This window comes from Oratosquilla oratoria, chromosome 12 (assembly GCF_046742065.1).
Source record: "Oratosquilla oratoria isolate Oo_2021 chromosome 12, ASM4674206v1, whole genome shotgun sequence".
Lineage (NCBI taxonomy): Eukaryota > Metazoa > Arthropoda > Malacostraca > Stomatopoda > Squillidae > Oratosquilla > Oratosquilla oratoria.
The window spans coordinates 38,192,811-38,207,705 of NC_134788.1; the positions used below are offsets into that span (position 1 = coordinate 38,192,811).

Sequence of the window (14,895 nt, forward strand, 5' to 3'; positions counted from 1 at the left end):
TCTCTTCTTTGTAAAAAAAAAAAAATCATTCAAATTGCAATGGGGTCCCAATATATGAATGCTTCACTGTACAAACTAGGTAATAACCAAATTGTTTATAAAGAAAATTTAATTCATGTAACACATGTAAACTTGAATAATTTTCTGCAAGCAGATTATATTGACTATCTAATTTGTATAATTTCCTTATTTGATATGCTTTTATGAGGGTTTGAGTGGAACTTGGAATGGACTCACATACACAATTACCAAATGGAAGCTCTGGAGTAAATTTTGTTCAAATTTAGTCTCTTTTGTACCCTAAACTTGAACTCCAGGAGTAAACAGGAAATAGAAGAAAATAGAAATCATTTTTTGACATAGGTAGGCTTGGAATAAATATTCAACTAATTTATAAGTGAAGTATTTCATGGAAACAGAACTTGGGATTGTGCACCTCATAAAATAATTTTTTAAGTAAAATGGATAATGTGACAACTAGAAGTGTTAGGGGTTTTGTTGCCTAATCTTATTTCAAAATCATGTACAGTAGTGCTAAATCTAATACTGTACCACAGAATGATCATTTGGATTAAAACATAAAGATCTTAAAGCAATTATTTTTTATTGTTTTTCACACAATAAAAATTATTACCTTACACATATAAAAGTGTTGTAGCACAGATTACTTTTGTATCCTTTGGATGTTTTAGCATTACATGAACAAGCACTACAAAAGAATAACTGACTTGCATAAAATACAGACAAGAGCATCTATAAGTTAATACATTGCTGTTCTTTAAATAAGTATTGACGTGCATGTTTACATATGATGTGTTTAAACTGTACCTAGTGCTGATTAGAAAATGGAGAAAAATGCTGTAAGATTTTCTACATTCAAAATGCCATGTTGTTGGATCCAATTGATATTTCTCAGTGATTAATTTTTATTCTTTTCTTCTGTAAACCTACTTTAGTGTTTTTTCTATATTAATAATTGGATGGCATTTTGAAAGGAAGTAATAAACGTCCTCCCAAAGGCACTTGATACACTCTGTTATTAAGTGCCTTATATCAAATAGTCACATTTTCAATGTGGTAAAACCCAATTAGTTAGGTAATGTAGTAATGCTAATTGGCTCATGTTACTCAAGCTGACTACAAATCTTGCTATCTTTTTAGATAGATGTTAAAACTAAATAGCAAAATAAACATAATCTTCTAATGCACTACTCATGGAAAGCAATGGTGATAACAACCACCTGTTTTTAATTTTCAATGTTTGTGGTTAAATGTTCTAACAATGCACTAACTTCTGCATAGTCTAATTCCTGCTACTGAAAGAAAAATCATCTAGTATCCTCCTGTCCTATATTCAGTCGATTGAATGAAAAGCATTACATTATGTGCTGTATTCTACATATAAAATTAGGTAAACAAATACATTACAGTCTGCTTAAGTAACATATGATCAACTTCTTTCTCAAGTTTATCATATGGTATGTAAATAATTTTAAATAAAATAGTTCACAATCATTTTTTGTACTAATGCATTGCATTGGGAAAATTTGATATTCCATAAAAAATATATATCAGTACTTAATCACTAAAATTTTCCCTTTCCTTCAATAAAAGAATTATCTAGTTTTGCACAACTAAGAATATGCCTTCATTTGTACATATCTTTAACAATGCTATATGCATATTTTTGTAGCACATCTTGTTCTGCATCACATCCAGGTAAGTGTCAATTCATAAAGCTGAGTTACCTTTAATGTATTGCAAAATAAATTAGTAATGAAGCATCCTACTTCCGCTGTTGTTTCAACAAAATCTCAAGAAATAGGTTAAGCAACAATCTACCTCCATCATGTGTGCTTTTTGTAAAACTACCTCCATAGAGTGTGTTCATGTGGAGCAGATTATTTGAGTACCACACTATCACAATGTGTACAAGTGTAAACACTTGATCTAACCATACTAGAAGACTTCAGGTGAGTTCCCATTCCTACAGAGCAGAGTTCTGATTGAATGTGGCCGAAACAAGGCAGTATATGGTCTCTGGGATGTCACCTATGTTCTTATCATACTGTCTAATTAAAGACCATTATTTTGAACAGCATCATCTGTGCCTTATCTTTCATATCAGGTCATTACATTATGAAATGTAGCCTCAAAATTTATTCATTTTTGTGCCTTCTTGGTTGTATGTCTCAAAATGTGTCGTTTTAGGTAATTATTTCTTGAAAATGCACCACCGCAGTATGTGCATTTATATGGCTTTTCGCCAGTATGTATCCTGATATGCTCCTTGAGGCGGTCACTCTTTGAAAATGCCGAGTCACAAAAAATACATTCATATGGTTTCTCCCCTGTATGTGACCTTATGTGCCGTTTGAGATGATCGCTGTTGTTAAATGCTGATTCACAGTATGTGCATTTGTATGGTCTTTCTCCTGTGTGCGTGCGAATGTGTCGCTTAAGATGATCATTCTTTGTAAATGAGCTCTCACAGAAGGTACACTTGTATGGTGTAACTCTTGTGTGTGTCAAAAGATGCTGTTTCAAATTCCTCTTCGAAGAACATTCAGTGTTGCAAATCAAACATTTCAAACATGTCTCTGCTTGATCAGCAACCATCTGCTGGATCAGCTGATCATCATCAATGAAAGCATCATCTGAAAGATGACAGTCATACGCTTCTCCAAATGGAACATCATTTTCTACTGGTTCAATCTTCACACTTGAGTTGATGTTTTGCTTGCAGTCGTCTTCCACAATGCCACTCCTCAAAACCTCATTCATACTTGACACTGACGCCATTACAGTATTTTGCAACAGAATACTCTCCAGCAAGTCCACCTGCAAATAAAGGCCATAAATCAAGTTGAAAGCTAAGATGGTACAGTCCATCTGTTATACAATTCAACCCATCCATTCTTTACTTTTTTTGAAAATCAAATTCTAAAAACATTCACTCAAACATGCAGGTTACAAAACTGAAGTTCATTCTAACCCAAAGGTGCATAGTTCTATGGTGTCGAGAATTAAACTCCCTGTGTTATACTAAGAAATCTGTTGTAAACACTTGTCTAAACTTGCATAAACTCAATTTGGCCACTACAATTTAAAGGTGCTTCCATTTTGTTTCTTTTTTCTTCAAACAACTGATCTATCCTTGCTTTATCAACTAAATCACTGTACATACCTATAGATAAGCATTACAAATTAAGTGTAGAAATCTAATAGCACAGAGATAAAATGTCACAGAAGGACAGTGATAATGAAAAAATTATAATCAATGTACTTGCTTTTCTGCAGTTTTATGGTGCATAATTTGCTCAAGCTTGGCAGAATTATTTTTCACATTTTTCTTGTCATAGTGATGCCACATAACTAAATAGATTTGCCTTATATTACCTGGGATAAAACAAGTACTTTACCTTTTTTGGGTAAATATTAAATCTGATATCTTATCTAATCCATTTGCAATTCATGATGAAAATCACATTGGTCTGTATACAGGTCTGAACCCCATGAACTCATCCTACTTCTAACAGCCTAACAGTATATGGTGGGTGTCCAACATTTGTTCCTTCTTTCTGAATGTGATGGCACAAACTCACCAGCTCAGAAATTAACTAAAATTAATAGTAAATCGAGTATTTCTTATATACCAAGCTGCAAAATGAATTAACCTGATAGATCATACAGCAACTATGAATAGCCTTTATATATGTTTTGAATTTTCCCCTCACAATTTGAAGAGTAGAGCTCATATATTGGTCAAGTGTAATGTATATCACAACTTGTGATGCAAATAATTCTGGGCTGGATATTTCCAACCCTCCACTATCACCATAGTCGCATCTAAAATTTGGATACTTTATCACTGTACTGTTGCTGCCCCATATTTATATGTACGGAGAATCATGGTACAATGACAGAGTATACTCATGACATGCCACAGATGAATAACATTTAACACCAAAGCTCTTTAAGGTCAGAGAGAGATTTATGTCACAAATTTACAGGCATATGGCAAAGAAAACTATTTCTCTTTGATGTTTTGCAGGACCACATGTCGGCACCCACCAATGACACCCTAATGGGGCTATGGAATATGAAAAACGCTGCTTTTGCTACTATTTAGGGAATTTATGCCAGCCCAAAGTATGACCCTGGAAGTAGACAGGATGCAGGGATGACCCATCATCCAGGAGGTGCCAAGATAAGAGGGAGGGAGGAGGGTGGAGGGGAGTGGAGTATGTGGGAAATGGAACGGGTGGGAGTGGTTTCTGTGCCTTTTTCTTTGTGGCTACCCCCCATGTAGGGGGAAGAAGCCTTTGGTATATGTATGTATGTATGTACTACTGCAATATGTATGGAATGTTGACTTATTTTAAAGGCTCAGGTTCAACTCTGTTGAGAAGCCAATGTTATATCATATCATATTGCAAGCTTGTGATTTGTAATAAAAAATACAAATATACAATCCACAAACAATATATCTAACCACACACAAACACATTATATAGATAATAGAGGGTCAGGTATATTAAAACATAATTCTTTTTTAAATAAACCTAGAAATTTGGAAGTGTTAAGTGCAATTACCTTTGCATGAAGTTCGGTTGAGTGTACAAAGTTGCTATGAACATTCAATTAAATCTACAGCTTCATAGTTTATGCCCATATATTCTCCTCTAATTTGTATTACAGTTTCATTTCTCTTCAAAATTAGTATCAAGACCCATTAGAATAGCCTTTTATAAAAAAAATATATATATATATATATAAATGTTTAATAATATCTAGTATCTTAGTATTTATTTTCTATTAGATTGCTTTTAGGAAGATGGCCTGTCCTTGTGTATTGGGTAATACTGATTTTCTCATTCTGGCTGCTGCTAAGATATTCTATTGACCTATGTATGACCTCTTCAGTAGCTCATGGAAAGAATTATGGCTACTAACAGACAAGTTTCACACCCTGTCAGTAATTCTCTCAACAGTCACATAAACTAACCACACAACTGGTCTGATTAGAGATATAGTTTGGTAATGTTATAGTATTTCTTTAATTTTTATTTTAAAATTTTCAGTGTTGTTGTTGTTGTTGTTGTCGTTCCCTAGACTGTCTGTCCGAGCAGTCCCGTCTCCCCAAGGAAGGCCACAGCCGAAACTGGGTTTTCCCACAAATCCTTTATAGAGTGTATGTTGTGTTGTTTGCGTGCATGATTGTGTATAATGCAGTCTTCCATTATGTGTTGTATGGTATGGGGTGAAGTGTTACATCCTGGGCAGCTGAATTTTCAGTGTTCATTTCCATGGTTGAAAAAATAATGCATTGCTATAATAACTATGTGAAAAATATTTGGCACAAAGTGAAGATCTATTTATTTATCTAATTATTTATTAATTTATTCTTTTTTTTGGAGGGGGGCTTTTGTGGGTGAATGCATATAACCAGGTTAATGGAAATACATTGTGAACTCTATTGCAGATATACAGAGTAGGGGGAAGTGATGACAAGGTCAAAAGTTTCTACATAAGTAGTAAGGTATGTGGGAGGGTTGGGAATAGAGTGAATGGTTTAAGGTAAATGTGGTGCTGCATCAAGGTTATGTGATGTCATCATAGTTTATCATGTACACATGGATGCAGTAGTGAGGGAGGCAAAGGTGAAAGTGATAGGGAGAAGTATGGAGTTGGTGAGTAAGGGTGGAGGGATGTGGGAAGTAAGCCATTTGTTGATTGCCATTGAAAATGTGCTTGAGGCTGATTTTGAGAGGAGTCAATCAGTTCATGATTGAGTTTGGAAGGATAAGAAGAGAAAGTTGAGATTGTAATGTCAAGATTGGAGGAAATGGAGAACTGCATTTGAGGTCACATGTAACAATAAACAAAGAAGTGAATGTGGAGGTGAATTAACGAGTAAAGGAGGGAGGTAAATCTCATACTTCATAAATCATTCTGAATGACTGAAGTGGTGGGTAGCAAAACAGCTCTGTCTGCCAAGCTAACTGTGAAAGCACAGTACCTTGTTGTATTACTCCAAACCCAAGCAGCATGGCAGGAAACAGAGGTGCTGAGATGGAAGGGGGTGATAAATGGGTTTTAATGTGTATGAAGTGGGTGTATACTTTGACTTGGTTGCTTCCTTATTTTACAGCTTACATCAATGTCTATTTGTATTTACCAGTATATACACAAATTCATGTTTTTCCTATGTTTATGAAACACACACAGACAATATATATATATATATATATAATCATATATATATATACATATATATATATATATTATATATACATATATATATATATAATATATATATATATATATATATATATATATATATATATATACATACATACATACACCAAAGGCTCTTTCCTCCTTACACGGGGGATATACATATATGTGTGTATATATATATATATATATATATGTATATATATATATATATATATATACACATGTATACAGTATATATATATATTTGTACAATACTGAAAGGGTCCCAGTGAACAGATTTACATTTATCAACCACAATTCACTTTAATTCTATGCCATCAACGTAGATTAACTCGAGGAGGCATACATGCAAAAATTGATATGTGGTAAAGCTAAGGAGTCAAACCTTTGCTAGCACATAACAAGTGACAATGACATATATATATATATATATATATATATAATGTGTGTGTGTTTTTCTTTTTCCAGTTTTTTTTTTGTAAGATAGTAGTGGATTTTGTGTCTTTTGTGGAGGTGCACTTTATTCAGCATAGATGTGGAACATGCTGTATTTACCTAATTGTAGTATCCAGGAAAGAATCTATGCTTATATGATACTGTCTCTTATTCTCCACTTATCATATTTAGTTTTAATCTTGTCTATAGTTCCAGCTTAAGCAATTCCAGTTATTTATACTTTTGTATGGAAAACTGTACTTCACATCCTTTTTTTTTTCTTTTTCAACTTGTTCCATGACCTCCCATCCCAAACTTATCAATCTTATCCCAGTCCTTCTGTCACCTGAACATTGCAATCAAGTTGCTTCTTTCTTTTTGTTCCATTAGTGAGAGTAGGTCTTGTGTTTCTAGTCTCTCCTTGTATATTTAATCTATAAGGCTGGGAATTTTTAGGTCACTGCTCTTTGTATTTTCTCCATCTTGTTTATATCTTTCAATTTATATGAGACCATACTGCCACTGCATATTGATTATACTGTTATCTGTATGAAAACAAATGTTAACAAATGGATGTTAATGTAGAAAAACAATGGCAGCCTTTATATGGTATATTTGAAGATATATTCCTACAATACACTACCATACAAGAATTTATATAAAACAAAGTAATAACAAGTAAATTGATATTAAACTCATACATGTAAAGAAAGACAAGATATAAATTATTCTCATAATGACATGCAATTTGCATCATGTAAATTTCTTGTCACAAAAATATATACAAATATGATTGTTCTGAATCAAAACCCCATATATCCCTTAATTCCCCACTGCTTTTGCAGTCCAGATTTCACTCTGAGTTAATAAGCTGCCTCTTTATTCCAACTGTAATATACATTACATAATGAAAGCTACAAGAAAATGCACAAAAGTGTACTCATCAACAAAACCAAGTCATACTGAAGTCACATACTATCTCAAACATATCCGCTAGATTTTTGTTTATAATGTATTTCAGTACTTCAGTACTGCATGAGCTTTATTCTATACTGATAATAAAATATCAAAAACTCTTCTCTCCACGTAATCAGAATTTTAAATTATTATTACTTTTTCCTAATTGTCCATAATCTTGATGTGCCCATATATACATTATTTTCACAAAATTTTGTTTCTGGAGAATTATCTCTTAATCTATTATTACCTTTTTTATTGTGGAGCTTATGTCTTGGTGTATATTCAAATACTTACTGACTTACAAAACTAAGAAATACTGTACAATAATGCTACATTCTGCATATATGCCATGAGGTTTACACATTTATTAAGTAATGTGTATCTACTCTTTTCAGAAACATGAAAAGAGAGTAAGAAACAAAACATAAAAAATCCATATTTTCCAAGCTCTGACTCATGTCAAACTCAGGTTTAAGCAAATGTAACTGGATTGTTTTAGCATCCTAAACAAATTCTAATTTCATATGATTTCACTGCATTTATGATGATTTATACATTATCAAGAAACTTTTTCATAATAATATGATCATACTTATCTACATTAGCTTGGGGAATAATGAATTACCAGTCTACTATTAATACCAAATAATTTTTTCATTTACTATGTTCAACGAGTCACGTGCCTGTCATCAATCTTACTCCAATGGATTATTGTTTGTTTGCTATCATAATGTATATAGACAGAAGTACTATTAATACGTGTAACTACATAAAAAAACTTAGTGAGACCTGAGGACTTAATCATCGCTGTGTGTCTTCATGTGAAGTATAAAAGCATCAGGCCTGGAAAACACTGCACCACAGAGAGTGCATATATGAGGTGTTTTGTCTGTTGGCACTTTAGTGTTACCCTTCACTTGAACTCTCTCTGGAAATGCTGCATTCCATGGTGTATAGACCGAGGCCATTTCTCCTGTAGGTGGCCAAACAGGCCTCAGGTATGAAAACTGGGAAAATGCAGCATCACAGAGGCGGTATTTTTCTGGGTTTTCGCCCATGTGTTTCATGAGGTGACGCTTCAGGTGGTCACTCTTTGTGAATGCAGCATCGCAATGTGTACATTTGTGGGGCTTCTCTCCTGTATGTGACCTGGTGTGGCGATTGAGGTGGTCAGTATTGGCAAATGCCGCATCACAATACGTGCATTTGTGAGGTTTTTCGCCAGTGTGCCGCATAGTGTGTCGCTTCAGGTGATCATTCTTTGAGAATGCACTCTCACAGTATGTGCATTTGTAAGGCTTTTCGCCTGTGTGCGTCATAATGTGCTGCTTCAAGTGGTGCCTCTTGCTGAAGGCAGAATCACAATACGTGCACTCGTGTGGTTTTTCGCCAGTATGCGTACGAATGTGCTCTTTGAGACGATCGCTCTTTGCGAACGCTGACGGACAATACGTGCATTTGTAGGGCTTTTCTCCCGTATGTGTTCTTATATGCTCCTTGAGGCGATCACTCTTGGCAAATGCAGATTTACAGTATGTACATTTGAATGGCTTCTCTCCTGTATGGGTTCGAATGTGTTCCTTCAGCCTTTCGCTCTTCGAAAATGCCGACTCGCAGTACATGCATTTGTGAGGTTTCTCTCCTGTATGTGTCCGTATGTGTTCTTTGAGACGGTCGCTCTTCGAGAATGCCGCCTCGCAGTAAGTGCATTTATGGGGCTTCTCTCCAGTGTGCGACCTAATGTGACGCTTTAGGTGATCGCTGTTGTTAAATGCCGATGGACAGTAAGTACACTTGTATGGCTTTTCTCCCGTATGGGTTCGTATATGCCGCTTCAGGTGATCGTTCTTTGTGAACGAACTCTCACAATATGTGCACTTGAAGGGTTTATCTTTCGAGTGAGTCAAGAGGTGCTGACTCAAATTTCTCTTTGAGGAACATACAACATTACATATCAAACATTTAAAAACTTTTTCAGGCTCTTGGTTTAATACATGATGCATGAGCTGAGGATGCCCTAAAAAAGGTATATGTGGTGGAGGGTAGACAAACTGCTCTCCAACTTGAGTAATATTTCCCTCCCTAGTCAAGGTGATTCTTTGCTTGCAGGCGTCCTCCATACTTCCAGTTCTGAACACCTCATTCACACTTGACACTGATGCCATTTTTTTGCAATTGTGTACTCCCACCAAGTCAACCTGGAACAAAAGGCCACAAATCAAGTTGAAAGCTAAAATATTCATCTCACTTTCAAAGTTACGATGACCTAAAAGAGAAATTTCTTGATAAAATCATTTCATTTGTGGAAGTATAAAACTAAAGTGTCAAGTGTATCTGGGATGCCAAAATCAATGAAGAGTGATGGGGCCTTTTATCTATTCATTTTTCTTTCTTTATATCAATTCTATTTATTAGTTGTTCTTTTTTATCATTATCATTCCACTGGGTCTACATATAGGAGTGTTCAATGGTTAAAGTTTAGTTTCTAAGGAAATATATATATATATATATATATATATATATATATATGGTGAGAAATGTAGTAACACATTTGTAAATCACAACTAACACCACAGTCAGACAAAAGAAAGAGTTGAGTAAGCAAAACTATATATTTCAATTGCTGACTGCAATCCTCTTCAGTAGTACAAAGTGGATGGAGGACGCTATCTTAAATAGCAACTTCTTACAAAGGAAAGGAAACTTGGAAAAGAATAAATGTCACTACTCCAACCCTGATCTGAGGATAATGTGACCCAACCTCACATCATCCTCAGGTCAAATAGGGTTGGGGTAGTGACATTTATTCTTTTCCAAGTTCCCTTTCCTTTGTAAGAGGCTGCTATTTAAGAAAGCATCCTCCTTCCACTTTGTACTACTGAAGAGGATTACAGTTAGCAATCGAAATATATAGTTTCGCTTACTCAACTCTTTCTTTCATCCGACTGTGGTGATAGTTGTGATATATACATATACATACATATATATATATATATATATATATATATACATATATATATATATATATATATATATATATATATATATATATATATATATATATGATCATTTTTATGACCGTCGCATGTGGGACTCGATCCTACTGCTCAGGGGCAGTCAAGACAACTGTGCAGTGCTTTAACCCTCTTGACTACTGAGGCTTAAAAGTCTCGGAACTCGGAGCCATACCGGTCCCAGTGTTTAGGAAAGATCACTCTCTGCAACCCCATTTCCGTATCTCTGGAACCAGTATGGCTCTGAGTTTTGAGACTTTTAAGTCTCTAGCTGAGAGGGTTGAAGCACTGCACAGTTGTCTTAATGATCCATGTGCTGTAGGTTCGAGCCCTACATGCGACATCCATAAAAATCTAATTGATGTAGCTGTCCACTAGCAAATTTCTTATATATATATATATATATATATATATATATATATATATACATATATAAACATATATATACATATATATATGTGTATACACACACATACAATGTATATTCATACATATATTTACACATACATACATCACAACAAAGTTATGTTGTAGCACATTTGTAAAATAATACTGATGACCCAATTTCGGAGAAGAATAAGCAAAAGTATAAAGATCTATATATTTCGATCACTATGATCCTCTTCAGCAGATGTGAAGAGGATCACAGTTAGTGATCGAAATATACAGATCTTTATACTTCGCTTATTATTCTCTGAAAGTGGGTCATCAGTATTACATACATACTGAAGGTTAGGAAACAACAGTTTCCCATACAGATGTATAAAGCCCTGGAATAGCCTAGAGGAAGATATAATACAGGCTGGAACTATGAATTTAAAATGAGGTATGATAATAAAGAATCAAGAAACAAGACCCCATGAGCATAGCTACCTTTCTGTATACTACTAGGTAAACATGCACACACACACACACACACACACAGTGAAACAGTGAATGCCAGAACTATACACGAGCTCAAAAATAGATTGGATGTGGAGAGATACGAATACGGGTCACAACAAGCATAGCTCCCGTCCCGTAAAATACAACTAGGTAAATATACACATTTCTGCCTAATTAATCAAGACATACAAATTCATTTATAACTAAAATTATATTCCTTTCTAATGTGGAAAATACAGACTCATGTTTACAAAGGAGTCCCATGTTGACATTTGACTATTCTGCTCAACATGTAAACCTGCTTCATAGTGGACCCCCTCAACAAAGCAGTATACTGGCAATGTTCCCTCTAATTTTTTGCTGTGAGTATTTACCTAGTTGTATCTTACGGGAAAGGGGAGCTAAGCTCGTGGTGTCCCGTCTTTGTATCTCTCCATATCCAGTTTGCTCTTAAATTTTTGTATTGTTTTTGCACACACTGTTTTTTTCATCCAATGTGTTCCATACATTTACCACTCTGTGGAGAAGGCTGTTCTTTTTTCAGGTCTCTTCTATAACTACTTGTGTGCAATTTTTGCCTTCTCTGAAAAGTATGTGTGCACCCATGAAAGTCACCATCTGACCATATAAGCAAATATGCACAATTTGTAAGTTTGTATTACATATTACCTCCACTAAAGCAATTATTGGTTTGACGGTGGACAAGTTACCATATTTTTGGAGAATTTATAAGTTGATGTTTGGGTGAAACTTCTCTATTGAATGGATTTTAATATAAATTGAAAACCTTGTATGCACACTTTTTTTTTTTATGGGCGCTAGTTGTAAAACATGTGCACATACATATGCACAGCTTAGAGGGAATGTTGTTTACTGGTATACTTCACATTTTTGCTACATCTACAACTGAACAAGTTGCTATAACCATGGGAAAGGCCCAGGGGTGAAAATGGCCTTGATTGATCAAAACTTGTCTATTGGTCTCTCCTCACTGTCCCATTCTATTCCCTAGATAATGCAATGTTTCTTCCCTAAGTGACTTATGGGGCAATCCAGTGGCTGCTGTTGGATCTCCTGAAAAAGAGACCTGAGACAATAGACAATCACTTTCCCCTCCCTACTCAAATTCAAGAATCTAAAATTGAATTTGTATCTAATTTTCACAATGCAAATATTGGTATTCACTTAAAATTTCTGGTTGCTGATGTGACAAAAGCTTAATTGGCACAAATCTGCATTTATTAGATGTTATTTATAAATCTATGCAAAGCTCAAAACATTCTGACAGTATGGCCAAAAGAGTAAATCTGATAATGTGTAACAATTTCAGAGAAAATAATCTCCTGTCAAAATATCTCTTAATTCTAATTTTTCAAAGAGCTCACTTTAATTCCATATAAATTTTATCATGTGTAACAACTTCAGAGAAAATATTCTTCTGTCAAAATATCTCTTAACTCTAATGGTTCAAAGACCTCACTTTGATTCCACATTTTTACAAGGCTGATATTTACATACATCTGTGGTATTTTCACTAAATTGTAAGTATGTATTCACCTAAATTGTGATGTACAGGAAATGAGCTACATTCATGGATCCTGTCTTTTTGTCTCCATCTGTCAAACTGGTCTTTGAATTATCATTTTTTTTTTTTTTTTTTTTTATTGGATTATTCCAAAGGTTGATGCATCTGCATGGAAAGTTATGTTTTTGTATATATTCATGTATACAAATCATCCTACACTGCCCAGAGAATGCAATATCTCTTCTCTAAATGACCTGTGGGCCAATGTTGCTGGTTACTTGGGAGCTGTGGGTCTCCGGCAAGAGAGACCTCTTTCTCTTCAATCTTTCTAAGTTGGTAGACCCAGTGATTTAAAGTCTCTCCTCATATGGTTTATCTGCCAGGCTGGGGACCAGTTTGGTTGCTACCCTTTGTATTCTCTCTGTCTTGCTTATATCCTTCATTCTGTGTGGGGACCATACCACTGACACATATTCTAATCTTGGATGGATCAGGTTTTATATGAGTTTCTTCATCATGTGTGTGTGACATGGGTGAGTACTTCATTACATTTAGCTAACTGTGGTACACAAAAAAGGGAACAACCCTCATGGGGTCCTGGCTTAAGTATTTTCCAATTATCATAACTGTCGTACACAAAAAAAGGAACAACCCTCATGGGGTCCTGGCTCTTACTCTCCAATTATCATCATCATGCCTTATTTTAAATTCATACATGATTCCAGCCCTTGCTATATCACCCAAGGAGAGCTTCTAACCAGTGGCTGCTCCCCTCCTACTACAGGAATACCTCACTGTACAACCGAGTTGTGTTCCCAGCTGACTGGTCGCAATGCGAAAATTAGTATATCGAGGTTAAGGGTTTAACATGTAAATAGGGGGTTGTGTTCATGAGCCCTGTCAACCCCATCCCTCCTCAATTTTTGCCTCCTGGAGCTTTCACATACACCCAAAATTTGTTTTACCTACTTTATAGCACTCAGTTGTATAGTGAGGTATTCCTGTACTTTCAGCTGCTGAGAAATAGAACCAAATCAGTACAACACAGAATACAGTCCAAAGTTTCTTTCCAGAAATGTGGGAGGTCTCAATATTTTTTTTCAGCTGTTGTGGAGCTGCAGTTTTTCCACTTAAGTGAAATTCAAGGTAACAATTATCTTCATTATTATTATTATCATCATCATTATTATACTATTATCATCATTATTATTAGCACAACCAATTAAATGCAATAAAAAACTACACCAGCAGCATACTACTCACGTCTACAACAATTTACCACCTGCACAGCACAATACATTCACACACAAAATATGTCCCCCCACTCAGATCACAAAACAAGATTTCAAGACTGACTCCATCAAATCCCTCCAAACATAAGTTCCCAAGGAAACCACCTCCCAGTCAAAGCAAGAACCGCACTAGCACACCTGTGTTCAGGCCAACATCCAGGAATACCAATACTGAATAGGCCTGGCCACAGAAACAAACAGTCCCAGGCGCAACCATCACAAGAGGACACTGAACACCTTATCTTACAGTTCCACCTTAGCCATATCCAATGCAATAGTGTTTCCTTTGGTGACTATATGCCAATCAAGTGGCTGTTGACAGTTATCTGTGAGCTGTGGGTCTTCCAAGAGAGACCTGGGGCAACAGACTGATTGACTGACTTGTTGATGTGTCATATATTCAGTAGAGTAGCTCTTTCTCTTGTTGTTAGCTTTCAGTTTGCTTTTTAACTTTTCTTTTTTATGAGGGTGGTTACCTCTGGTGTATAGCTGGGGTTATTCAATAATAGTTTCCTCAAATTCCATTAACTAGAAAATCCAC

The 14,895-nt window shown here is 35.2% G+C and overlaps 2 protein-coding genes across 2 annotated transcripts; both read right to left on the reverse strand.

The window, feature by feature from the left end:
* Positions 1 to 593: 593 nt before the first annotated feature.
* Positions 594 to 3,374, reverse strand: LOC143030692 (uncharacterized). The gene has a single exon (XM_076193876.1). It carries the CDS (start codon positions 2,890 to 2,892, stop codon positions 2,164 to 2,166), a length of 729 nt encoding a protein of 242 aa, XP_076049991.1. The 5' UTR covers positions 2,893 to 3,374; the 3' UTR covers positions 594 to 2,163.
* Positions 3,375 to 7,281: 3,907 nt separating this feature from the next.
* On the reverse strand, positions 7,282 to 10,104 carry LOC143031442 (uncharacterized). The gene has a single exon (XM_076195257.1). The coding sequence runs from the start codon at positions 9,879 to 9,881 to the stop codon at positions 8,436 to 8,438; it is 1,446 nt and encodes a 481-aa protein (XP_076051372.1). The 5' UTR covers positions 9,882 to 10,104; the 3' UTR covers positions 7,282 to 8,435.
* Between the last annotated feature and the right edge of the window lie 4,791 nt (positions 10,105 to 14,895).